The sequence below is a fragment of the Mya arenaria genome, chromosome 8 (assembly GCF_026914265.1).
Source record: "Mya arenaria isolate MELC-2E11 chromosome 8, ASM2691426v1".
Lineage (NCBI taxonomy): Eukaryota > Metazoa > Mollusca > Bivalvia > Myida > Myidae > Mya > Mya arenaria.
In genome coordinates this window covers 50,634,099-50,647,451 of record NC_069129.1, presented here as the reverse complement: position 1 = coordinate 50,647,451, position 13,353 = coordinate 50,634,099, and the positions used below count along the sequence as shown (strand labels likewise).

The window sequence follows — 13,353 nt, the reverse complement described above, 5'->3', positions numbered from 1 at the left end:
GACATGGATGTATACAATAACAATATACAGTGAAATGGTTGTATACAATAACAATATACAGTGACATGGTTGTAAACAATAACAATATACAGTGACATGGATGTATACAATAACAATATACAGTGACATGGATGTATACAATAACAATATACAGTGACATGGATGTATACAATAACAATATACAGTGACATGGATGTATACAATAACAATATACAGTGACATGGATGTATACGATAACAATATACAGTGACATGGTTGTATACGATAACAATATACAGTGACATGGATGTATACAATAACAATATACAGTGACATGGTTGTATACAATAACAATATACAGTGACATGGATGTATACAATAACAATATACAGTGACATGGTTGTAAACAATAACAATATACAGTGACATGGATGTATACAATAACAATATACAGTGACATGGATGTATACAATAACAATATACAGTGACATGGATGTATACAATAACAATATACAGTGACATGGTTGTATACAATAACAATATACAGTGACATGGATGTATACAATAACAATATACAGTGACATGGATGTATACAATAACAATATACAGTGACATGGTTGTATACAATAACAATATACAGTGACATGGATGTATACAATAACAATATACAGTGACATGGTTGTATACAATAACAATATACAGTGACATGGATGTATACAATAACAATATACAGTGAAATGGTTGTATACAATAACAATATACAGTGACATGGATGTATACAATAACAATATACAGTGACATGGATGTATACAATAACAATATACAGTGACATGGTTGTATACAATAACAATATACAGTGACATGGTTGTATACAATAACAATATACAGTGACATGGATGTATACAATAACAATATACAGTGACATGGATGTATACAATAACAATATACAGTGACATGGATGTATACAATAACAATATACAGTGACATGGATGTATACAATAACAATATACAGTGACATGGATGTATACAATAACAATATACAGTGACATGGTTGTAAACAATAGCAATATACAGTGACATGGATGTATACAATTACAATACACAGTGACATGGTTGTAAACAATAACAGTATACAGTGACATTGTTGTATACAATATGAATACACAGTGACATGGATGTATACAATATTAATATACAATGACATGGATTTACCTTAAGGGTATACAGTAACAATACACACTTTATTGTTGTTGTTTCTGATTGATTCTTTAGGAATTGTTATATTTTGAAAAAAATAATAATACGGATTTTAGGACATGGACGGATACACACAGGCCGGGTACGTTTTGTTTGGTACACGGGTACAAATTTAGTTCCCGGTTATCATCCAATCAGCCTTGTAGCCTGCTGCGTGCTAAAGTAGCGAATACATAAGGTGTAAATTTTTTCCATGTGTTTGTACATGTATGAAGTTTCCCTACCTTTGCGACTGAGCTTACATGGACGGCATTTCGCCTTGTCATATGACAAACGATCATAAAACTTTCAAACTGTACTTGTCTTTGTTTCAGTCGAAATGATTACTATCATTTGTTGTGTATATTCTGTGGCATGAAACGTACTAACAACATATAATAGTATTCATGCAAAACAAATACAAACCATTAAATAAAACAAAATGAAACAGTAATACGATTATATAGTCAAACAAGCAACTAAATAGGTATCAATTTAAATCAGGGCTGATATTACCTCTGTACTACTGATAAAGAAATCTAAATATATATATAGCATATCAAAACATGTACCGAAAACAATGTAAATGAAAATGACATAGTATTGACCAAATGCGTTTATTCCTTTTACGATTTTGCATTTGAAAAACACGTGTTCCAACTATACTGCGTATAAACATTATTTTCCCACCACGATCAAAATATTTATGCCAGTTCGAAATAGATGCAACGAGAAAACCAAATCTATGATAAATATCAGTCTCTTCACTTTATAAAATGACACCTAACCATATATTGGTACAATCTTCAGTAATTGAACTGAAATGCTCTTGATCCTGTCTGAAGTGCTTCAATTTGAATGATGTTGGTTGACAGAGCCTTTAATAATGAAGTTGTTTTCATTTTTTTGTATAAGTATTTTTTTTTTGTATAAGCATTAAGTAACTTGATGAAATATACGTACTTTGTACACAAATGTTTCAAGACACATCCTAAATCTATTTGTTGTTTTAGATACAATTCACTGCTGTAGAATACTCCGCGCCAGTATGCTGCATTACCACTCGTACGCAGATCTCGGTTTTACCAAATTCAAAAAGGACAGTGAAAATGTTTTCTCTAGGCGAACGTCCTCTGTGCTTTATCAATAAGTCTCCAATCTTTTTGCAACCTCTTTCCTTGACATACCTCGGCTTCGTCAAAGGAGAGATGTAAATTTCAATTTGCGTAGAATTGGTTCCTTTATGTGGCATAAATGATTTGCTGACAATTTCACCTGTTTTGAACCTTTCCCCGATCTCTACGAATTGCTCAAAAACGTTGACCACGTCCATTCCGTGTTCTTTCATTGATGAATCATGTCGTAATCTGTCAAATGGTACCGGTTTTGCTATACCGTAGGATTGCTTCATCACCCTGGCTTGAATATTGGTTGGTCTAATTCCGAACTCAACAGCTCCTTTCAAAACGGCAGTTTCAGCATCTCTTGGAATAAAAACCTTTGCTCTTGAGCCAACTGCCTCTTTCACCTGGTCCTTCAAAAACTTGCAAGAGGCAAACCCCCCAACAAGCAATACCATTTCTATTCCATGCAATCCAGGCTTTTGAAGCAAATCTATTATCAGATTTACAATACTTTTGATAGGTCCTTCAAACCAAGATTTGACTGTCGGGCTTTCTATACGAAGACGTTTACTTTTAATAAGCTTGACATGATCTTGAAGGCCAAGTGATCGAATGTTTGTATTTACATTTTTTTCGCCCGTGTACTGAACAAGACTGGATAAACTAAATACCATAAAACTCATATCATCGTCCCTTTTTCTCGATTCGAAAAGTGTCAGTAGTTCGATGTATTCAGCATGATCCTCCTTTCGGAAACGGGCCATAGATGGTGCTCCGAAAACGTTATCAAGGAACTGTAGAAAATGCTTATCAACAACTGTTCCTCCCCATGCGCCCCCGTCTGGTTTGTGAATTTGTTCGATATTTCTATTTTTCGTCTTTTGACTAACTGATATATCAACGGTCCCACCTACAATACAATGTAAACTATGCAAATAACGAACGCCCTTATCATTAATGTTCTAGATAAAAAATGTTTAATCGATTAAATTCTTATGGATGTCACGCTATTAGCAAGAACATCGCGTCAACAAACCTCCAATGTCAACAACCATGTACCGGGCACCTTCCTTTGACAATGGACCACTAGGATCAATGTCCAATTGTAGATGTTTGCACCAAACAGAAGCAGCCTCCGGTTCAAGTGCTAATTCAACACACTCCTTCTCCAATCCAGCCTTAAAAGTTAACACATTTCGCGGACGTATTTGTATATGACTTGAATAATTATTAACATCATAAAAGCTATGTTTTGCGTTAAATTCCAAACACATAAGCTAGATATACCAATGTTCTATTACATATTCGCGTAAAAACAATAAATGGAAACATCGATAATTAATTTACATACTAGAATCGAATTATATGCCAAACCAGATTATCAGAACCCTGAATTAAATATACGTCAATTTGATGTTAAGTACAAGCTATAGAATCAAGGGTTTTACAACCCTTTGACATTAACCAGTCTTGCATTTTTGGGCAAAGTTATAAACATAGATATACCCCCAATATATTACACTGTGTAATTATAATCATAAATATATACAAAGAAATGAAGTAAGTACCTCAAACGCAGCTTCCTTCATGAATTGTTTTGCAGAATCATTCCAAATCGCTGGGACAGTTATCAAGAAAAGAACATCGGTTTCTTTTACCCCGTCTGTTGTTTCGTTAATTTGGTCAAATGCTTTGTTCTTCATATGAGCAATCGCCATGGAAAAGATGGACATAGCGGCGACAGATTTCTGTTTGCAAACGGATGTTATTTCAACATCCCTGTTAAGTCCATCCTTCAATTCAAATAAAAACAAATGTTGTTTTTTTTCAAAGGGAATACTTGGATTTTGTTGTCTAAGTGACAGATACATTCTGGATGCATATTCAGTAATGTTTAGAATCAGAACGTCATCATTTTTAAAATTGTACAATAACCATGTATTATTTAAAAACGTTATCAAAATCAACACTGTCGGACAGTGTTGAGTTTGATCACGTTTTTAAATAATACAGTCCTCATAATACATTCTTTACAAATGGTACTGAAATTCGAAATAATGAAATTGAGTAATGATTAAATAAGTAATAAGACATCTTATTAACACCTCTCTTAAATGGAGTTCCATTTTGAAACGTCGAAATAAATAGAATTTGTCAGCATCGTCATCATTTCCATCCGCCTCTAAGTACTTGGCATACTTCTTCTCGGCTTCGTATCCGAACGAATCGAACTGCAAATTGTGGTTTACCAGTACACACGTCGGCGATTTCTGGGACAAAAGTCGTTCACCTGATGTCCATGGTTTGTTGGCATAAATCTTCGAAGGATCATTGCTCAATGCATACGCATATCCGCTGTATGTTGTACCAAAGTCAATTGCCACAGCAGCCAAAAATTCACGTCCGGTGACCTGTTAAATTGAAAGTGATAAATGTTAGTGATTTAAATGCAGCTGTTAACCAATTTAGTAGATATGCGATAAATATGGTGAGGAGAGCACCCACTGCTTTTTCGTATCCATTTGCTTCGTATAAACCATACTCAACCGTACGTGTGACCGTTTTCTCAGACGGTTAACAATAACAATTGCACAATATTAATGCTGGTGACAAAATACGTCTGTTTTCTTAGATCGGACTATAAACATACGAAAATGAAACCGATTAAATTAATTTTATTGTAAGATCAATAAAAAAAAACGTGACCTTTTTGGTAAACCTATTTTCCAACACAGAACTGCGGCTTTCCTCTCCAAATCTGATCACACTAGTTGCCAATACGTATGGATAATGACCATACAACACGGATCCTTTGGCAAAGGTGAATCCAGGAAGCGTCGATGTAATCACAGACTTTGCTCTTTGGTTCATTTTGTTCTTGATAAACGGATAAACTGAAGCACGTCCTACAAAAAATACGGTCGTTGTATCTTTGTACTCGGTGTTATTCAGGTACCTGTCGATCAGCTGCAACCCATCTCGCATATATTGGCTGTATATTGTCTCAACTACCTCTTCGTTGAACAGTATTTGGTCTCGTTTCAACGTAAACTTTCCACAACTTTCCAAAATATTGACCGTGGCAGGACTCAATGAAACCCGCAATGGATAAGATGAAGATTTTAGCTTTTCATGAAGAACATCTCGTAAATAAATGGCATCGCCAGAATCCTGTATTATGTCTTTCAATCGTGTATCTTTCGTTTCCTGCTGTAGCCAATCTTTGAAAATGTCATCCACTGTGGTGATCTTCTTGCTTTCAAGGAAAGTCAGACGAAAACTTCCGTCAAATTTCTTGTCAATCAGGGCCACATCAATGACGCCATCTATGAAGAACAAGATTCAATAATGCACATTTATTTTGATGAATCTTGGCAACGAATCAATACGACAACGACAATTATTGTTTTTTAATGTGTTTGAGGCCATACAAGATTCTGAACAATATATAAAAACTAAAAGATGGTGTCCCTACCGTCAGAAAACCCAAAGTCATCCCATTCCGTCCGGAAATAATAACCAAAGTTATCCCTTACTATCTTAAAGTCCGTCCCCGAATACCATACAAAGAGATCCAATACTGTCTCCAAAAACAACCTTAGATCATCCCTAACTATTATTGTTTTTATTATTATTCCCTTTCTGTCTCAAAACACCCCCTCCCCCCCCCAAAAAAAAAAAAAAAAAAAAAACAACAACAACAAACAACAACAACAACAACAAACAACAACAACAACAACAAAAAACAGCAACAACACAATCAAAAAAATATAACAAAAAAAACAACAACAACAAAACACAAAACAACACCACGACAACAACAAGTGCACAAACAAACAAAATCCAAACAAACAACTTGCACCTGATCGGCCAAAAATAACAGCCAAGTAACCCTAATCGGCGACAATTGAGCCCCTTTCCATCACAAAATATATGTCCAAGTTATCCAATACCTATGCAACGCCAAATAAACTCATATAAATGATTTAATGAGCTCTGCAATTCAATTGAATATTTCTTTAATTGCTTCGAGAAGATCTCTTTTTCTTTGTTGCTTTCTTAATTCAATTATTGCTAGCAACAATATTTATGTGAAAAACTACAGAAACAAGGCCAATAGCCAAAAGTTTAAACATTTTCCCTGTTTAATGGCACAGAGTAAACGCCAAAGACAAAGAACACAAAAACAAAAATATTACAGACATGAAACATGGAGCAACAGCACAAAACTGCGCAAACAACACAGTGCATATATACTATATAAAAAAAACTCATGTTTATCAAGGATTGTTATGTACCGACAAGTCAATTGTTTCGCTCATTAAATAAATAAGAGAGCTCTTTAAATAAAAGATTTAGAGAGCTATCAAAATGATTTGGTGATATCTCTCATTCAATCAATGATATCATTAATTACCTTTTATTCAATTTAAGAGGTCTTTCTTCGATTATTTTAAGAGCTCTTTAGAATTTGTAGTTTATGTATATTTGGCGTTCCCTTCTTACCGTCCCAAAATACAAAAAACTGGCTTATTCCTAGTTCTTCCTGTTTCTTGTCTTTCAAAGCATGGTAGCAACATATAGCAGATGCCTCAATATTGCTGATGAACAGTACATAAGAGGTGTTCAGATTTGTCTGGAAAAAGATATTGCGATTCCCTTAATAGAAACAACAACAATGAAACATGTTTCCAACAAAACTGCAAATGAAGTATTTAAGAAATAGTATTATGATTTTAATTGAAAAACAACAAAATCTGCATACAGTAAAAGTAGCATAACTGTTGCAACTACTGAACATACAGTATTCTGTGATGTTAAAATGAAGCAAACGATGTGATATTTGCTATTTAAATGATTATATCATTGATATAACTGAGAGGAAAGATCGATACATCTATGAAAAAAAATGTCTGATAACATATTTTAACGTGAACACTTTAATGATTATAACTTGATATAACTTGATATTTGTGTGTGACACAAACCTTAGACATCGCTCGGTAAACACACCCCTTTTCATGCGAATGCCAATGAGACGGTGTCGTGATGACAAGAAGGGCGTCAGCCATAGTGATTCTTACTTTATTCTCATCAAGAACACTATTCACCTTGTCTCCCATGCATTGTAGTACAATAACCATCAAGGATTCAAATGAAAACGGTCTACCTTTATCATCTCTCACAACAATGCCATCAGGTGAAGACTGCAACATATAAAAATATATATATATATTTATATGTATACATATCTTATCATCTTATATATGTACCTATTGTATACCGAAGAGCATAATAATTATGTACATATAAATTGTAATATACTTCCAACCATAGCCAGTTTATATGTATATTTTATGCTCTTCTCTATGAAAAAGGTAAATTGCCTGAGTTTTTTTTTCAATTTTTATATTTATACATGTTTTGCACTAATCACAGAGACATGCGAACAGATAAGGACAGTCAATCTTTAATCCCATAATCGACTCAGAACAGTCCGTGCAGTGCTGTCCTTTCACAATATTTCCAAACAAATTAGCACAGTGCCCTTTCTGTGAGGTCGTGAGATTTTATATTTACCTCAGGTTTGCTAAATGATCTGAAGAACCACCAGTTTTCAGATATGTTTCTGCTTTTAAGCTTTCCATACTTTCTATCCGCCTCCAAACCGAACCCATCATATTTTCTTTCAGGATTCAGAAGAATCGATGACTGCTCCAGTTCTCGATATGGACCATAGGTGAAGGCCCATACATTAGCTGGTTCGTGTATAAAAGAAGATGCTATGCAGCTTTCGTTGTCTCCGAAGTTGAAAGAAACCACGAACACATAGCCCCTCGGTACTATCTCCGCCTGAACGAAATAATCAAAAATAATACAGAAGACTTATTTCAAACACAGAAAAGAAAACAAAATTATAAATGTGAGAAAATATGTACTAAAAACCTATAAGTTATGTTCGAGTAAAAAAACAAGACATTTATGTCCGTGACCTTATGTATGACTATTTTCAAAGTTGTTAATGGAACGCTTTTAAAATAACTCATCACGATTTATAAACTAATGATTTCTTAAAACATTGTGTACTTCAGTATGCTGACTAATTAGTTTTTAGCTCAGTAAGTTCTGAATTTTTTTACATGTATATGAACAATATTGTTACGATAGTAAACTCACAGTTTTGTCATTTGACATAGCTACAATGATAAGGCAAATCAGGACGAGGCTATTGATTTTGTAATTCAGGGTCCTACTATTTCCATAGAAAATTTATATAAAGAAATCATATTAATGCGTATTACTGGGTTAAAACAAATCAAGGAAGCATATTTCATTAACTTATGATCTTTATTTACAACATTTAAGGTATGTTTTGTCGATTATTTTCTAGCGCGTTCGCTTAGACGGCCTTACGCCTGTAACATAAGCCAAAAATGGCTGCTGACTTCGACTATTATGTAGATTAGCCATATTTATTTGGGACTTTATCATTAACTAAGTCTTGTATAATTTAAACAATATTTTCCAGCATGGTTAGATAAATGGATCTACTTATCTGAGGTGGCAGAATACACTATCTCTTACGTGTCTAAATCAAGCGTCTTGTTAGTACATGTGATGTAACTGGTGGTTACATTACTGCTATCTTGTAGTAATTAGCTTGAGGCCTTAATCAGAATAGGGGTTATTCCCATATTATCAGCCTTAGGGTCCGATAAGTATCGTAGAATGCCGTGACAAATGTATTTTTATTAAAAATGTAATATGTGAATCATTTTGCATTTATGATATACTATCTTATATGTATTTTATATTTGTTTTAGAGAGGATAAGATGGAAAATGAAGAACAAAACGGCCGGTGTTCACTAAATGTGGGGAACTTCGGGAAGTAAAGAGGCCTACAAGATGGACAAATTCATCCAGAAAGGGGGAGAACTTTTGCAAACTTTTCAAGCATCCATTCGGGGATTTTGAGCACAGTCACTGTATTATATAACATTGAAAAAAACAAAACAGTATATGAACTTGAACAGGAAATAGCCAAGAATGAGTTACCAGTTGTGTACAAACAGTGACAAAATAGATGTTTGTGATTACCGATATCGACAACAGTATAGATGACATGTCGGACGTTGATATAAATCAATTGTTTGACATTCGAACTCGAGTGACCTCAGAGTCAACCACTGGCAATGTTTTTTTTCTGAGGAATTAAAGACTGGTGAACCGATCAGCAAAAAGTTGCCAAAACGGTAAAGAAAGCTTTAAGATCGTCAACGGATAAGGGCAAAATGAAAATTGTATTCGAAAATATTAAAAGACCTGGAAATATCGATAACTTACAGGTACCACGGGTTGAATCTGTTGTGTGGGAGTAATGAAGACGCGACAAAGCAAAAACAGGCCGGCATGGTTAATCAAGCACTCGTGCCTATACTTAAAGCCACGAATGCAATCCAAAAAAGACAAGAATGAACATAATCAAGTATGTGTGCGACACTACGATATTGGCAAACAAATGTAACCTTTTAAACAGCCAAAGGAAAGAAAACATTAAAAAGGAACTGGTTGTAGAATTCAGAACCCTGTACAAATCAGAACATATAATTTGCGGAACTAAGTTTTTCGGGGAAGAATTTTCTCAAAAAGTGAAGACAATGGACGCCAACAAATATGTACAATTCACCAACAAAAAAACTTCTATTTTAGGGAAACACCAGGGCAACCACTTACATTTCAACAAGAAACTTCATATATATCAACACAAACAACAATACCATGCCAAGAAATATCATGCCGCGCATCATTTCAAAAGATCAGGAAATGCTGTCAACAGCTTCGGAAAGAAATATCCAAAACAGCAATTTCCTTGGAAATAGCCAACACTGGACTAAGTGTTGTAAGTACATCTAGATCAAAATCAAATTTAGATTTTCAATATACATCGACAAACAACATAGACAATTTCAAAGCGGGAAAAGCTAGTACATAAATATCTGGAAAAATATAACGAATGATAAATTGGCTCTTTAGACTGTTTGTGGGTGTGCATTAGAATTCAATCGATATCCATCAAGTGATCCAAAACATTCAAAATTTTCGGACTTTGAACAGGAAAAAATCCAATCCGACATAAACAGATTTTTGCAACTGGGTATAATTGACATGGTTGAATAAAATGATGTTAAGTTAAAAAAATGTTAATTGCTTCCGATCTTTGCTATGAAAGCCAATAGCAATCCGGCGCCGAAGTGCTCAAGGAATTCAATTGCTGAAAACGTTAAAAAAATACCATTGTCATATGCAGAGGTGTTCCAAGAATATGAATGCTTAAAGGTGCACTCTTACTCCCAAATAACATATTTGCCACAATTAATACAATCGCTTTAATATAACGAAAAGGATGAATAAATGTCGAAAACATTGGTTCTTATGAAGGATACCGAGTTTAATTTGAAAGAAAGGTGCAGAAAACACGGTGTTTCTACCTTATGCGACGATAGTAGATCACAGTAACAATGTTAGCACTCACCAAACATTTGATTATTATTTTTTGCGTTTTCAGCTATTAAATACATGGTTACAATCTTCTTATCAGTAATTAATATTTTCCGTAAATGCATTATTTAGTAAGTAGTAAAGGGTTGATCACTCAAAAGTTATGTTTGTTATACATATATACATGTATATGTATCTATTGATTTTGAAAAAGAGTATCACTTTAAGTGCTCAAAGAATTTGAATATTTCAGAGATCTGCTTATTTACCATACGAAATTAAACACAAAAATGCATCAGAAATAAGAATGCTTAAAACGGAATAATCAACAAAGGACCCCCATTTGCAGAAGTGCTCCAAGAATATGAATGCCTTCACGTTTGCTAATTAACCATTGGCATTTATGCGCAGAATTGCTTGAAGAATTAGAATGCTTCAGAAGTTTGCAAATTAATCTTTGGCATCGATATATACGCAAGAGTAGGCCAAGTTATCACATGCATTCATGAGCAGAAGTGCCGCATCAATTGGAATGCTTCCAAAAAAAAATTGATTATTAGACATTGCTTAACGCAGAAGTGCTCCAAAAATAAGAATGCTTTCGATGTTTTACTAATAAGCCATAAGAAACCCAGTACAGAAGTGCTCAACGAATTCATTAGCGTAGAACGTCTTAATTTACCATTGACACCTCGTATTTGCAGATTTTTTCCGAGAATGGGATTGCTTCTGAAATTCGCAAAGTTCAAATTTGCAACCTTGCATTCATGAGCTGAAGTGATCCATAATTTTTAATGCTTCCAGTGATAGCTAATTAGCCATTAACGTTTTAAGCAGAAGTGTTCCAAGAACTTATCTATTATTTTCGTCAAACGAACATTTATAAGAAATTCGAAGAGTTAAACGTGTCGTTGGGTGATTTATATACACGAGTGCGAATCAGTGGCTTCAGCTCTTTTAGGAGTTCTGTATAAAAAACACCAATAAATCTTCCGAGCTACAGAAAAAGAGCGGACAACATATCATCTTAATACCAGTTATAAATACAGAACTTCAAGTTCAAGTTCAAAATATGCCGATTTGAGTGCATTTTGGCTCAGCATGGCTCAAGCTCGCTGGCTTTTGGCTCCAGCTCCACTCAGAATAAGAGTATAAACACGCTTATTTCGGTAAACAGGTGGTCATATTCATTCCCAACAAAATAAAAGCACTCGATAATACTGGTTTAATCGGCTTTTTTAGTGAAATTCAGCTGAAAAATGACGAAAATGTTCCAGTTTCGTTTATAAATATGTATGTTGTTGATGGAAATTCATCGTTCTCATTACTCCATTAGCAATATGTTTTCAAAATAACCGAAACACGTGTAAAGATTAAACATATTTATATGGCATTGCATTACCCGATTTCTCAAATAAGCCCTCATAATTGGCATATTAGGTAAAATAACCAGTCATACTTACTTTTTATAAAGGTGTCCGCTCTGTTGCTCTAGCTCGGAAGTTTCATTGGCTCCTTTTATTATACAGCTCATAAAAGAGCTGGAGCCACTGTTTCACAACCGTAAAACAACGAACATTGACGGTGAATGAATTGAATGATGTATGACCGCAAATATTGACTTAAGTTGCATATTGAATATCACCCAGGTTATATTTAGGACAATTCGACCAGGAAGTGAATTGCACGTTATTTTCTCACTAAGATAATTTAGTCTTATAAATAACAGAATAACGAATTTACATAAAATAATATTCGCATATCTTTCACCTAACACAAACGATCCGAATATCAATGCAATTTAATGTAAAAATAACTTTAAACATAACAACTCTTAATCGCTTACCATCACTACCGTTTAGAAGCGGACCGTTGGTTCTGCACAAACTGTATTCATAGTAGAAACACATTTAGGTAATCATATTTTTAAGAAAATAAACATGTTTATTTAGTCCTCCTTTTGTAGCATTTTTGTGTAACCCACTCGTTTAACTATTCCTCCGTATTGGTTGTATTTTTGTTATTCGGAACTCCTCGGTCATTTTTATCGAAAACAACCTCGGATGTATTTGGACGGTTTACATACTCAGAAACCGGTTTAAGTCTGCTGCAAGTGGATCGCGTAGTAATTTAATTCAGCAGTTAAACTTAATAACTTAACTCTTGGGGATCTTGTTTGCAATAATACACTTCACTGGCAAACTTAGATCAATAAATACATGCTAAAACATTGCATTTAATTAATTATATAATTCAAAAATGTACGAACTACTTCTACTGATGTATCGGCATACATCCGAGGTTGTTTTCGATAAAAATGGCCGAGAGTTCCGAATGGATTTTGTGTGACCTCCTCTTGTTACCCGCGTTAACGCAATCGTATCAACTCGGCCATCTCCGGTAAGCTTCGGGATAGCATCGAAACACATCGGCCATTATTCAACATAATTGTCTTCGGAAATATATATATATATATATATATATATATATATATATATATATATATATGATGTC

General features: G+C 34.2%; 2 protein-coding genes across 2 annotated transcripts; both read right to left on the bottom strand.

Annotated features, from left to right (window-relative positions):
* Positions 1-990: 990 nt before the first annotated feature.
* Positions 991-4,128, bottom strand: LOC128244763 (heat shock 70 kDa protein 12A-like). Its single transcript, XM_052962824.1, has 3 exons — positions 3,908-4,128; positions 3,376-3,517; positions 991-3,249 (listed from the first exon to the last, which is right to left on the bottom strand). The coding sequence occupies exons 1-3, from the start codon at positions 4,070-4,072 to the stop codon at positions 2,225-2,227; spliced, it is 1,332 nt and encodes a 443-aa protein (XP_052818784.1). The 5' UTR covers positions 4,073-4,128; the 3' UTR covers positions 991-2,224.
* Positions 4,129-4,193: 65 nt separating this feature from the next.
* Positions 4,194-12,896, bottom strand: LOC128244332 (uncharacterized). The gene is made up of 7 exons (XM_052962348.1): positions 12,686-12,896; positions 7,920-8,192; positions 7,328-7,546; positions 6,846-6,975; positions 5,046-5,665; positions 4,445-4,750; positions 4,194-4,211 (listed from the first exon to the last, which is right to left on the bottom strand). The coding sequence occupies exons 1-7, from the start codon at positions 12,686-12,688 to the stop codon at positions 4,194-4,196; spliced, it is 1,569 nt and encodes a 522-aa protein (XP_052818308.1). The 5' UTR covers positions 12,689-12,896.
* Positions 12,897-13,353: the final 457 nt, after the last annotated feature.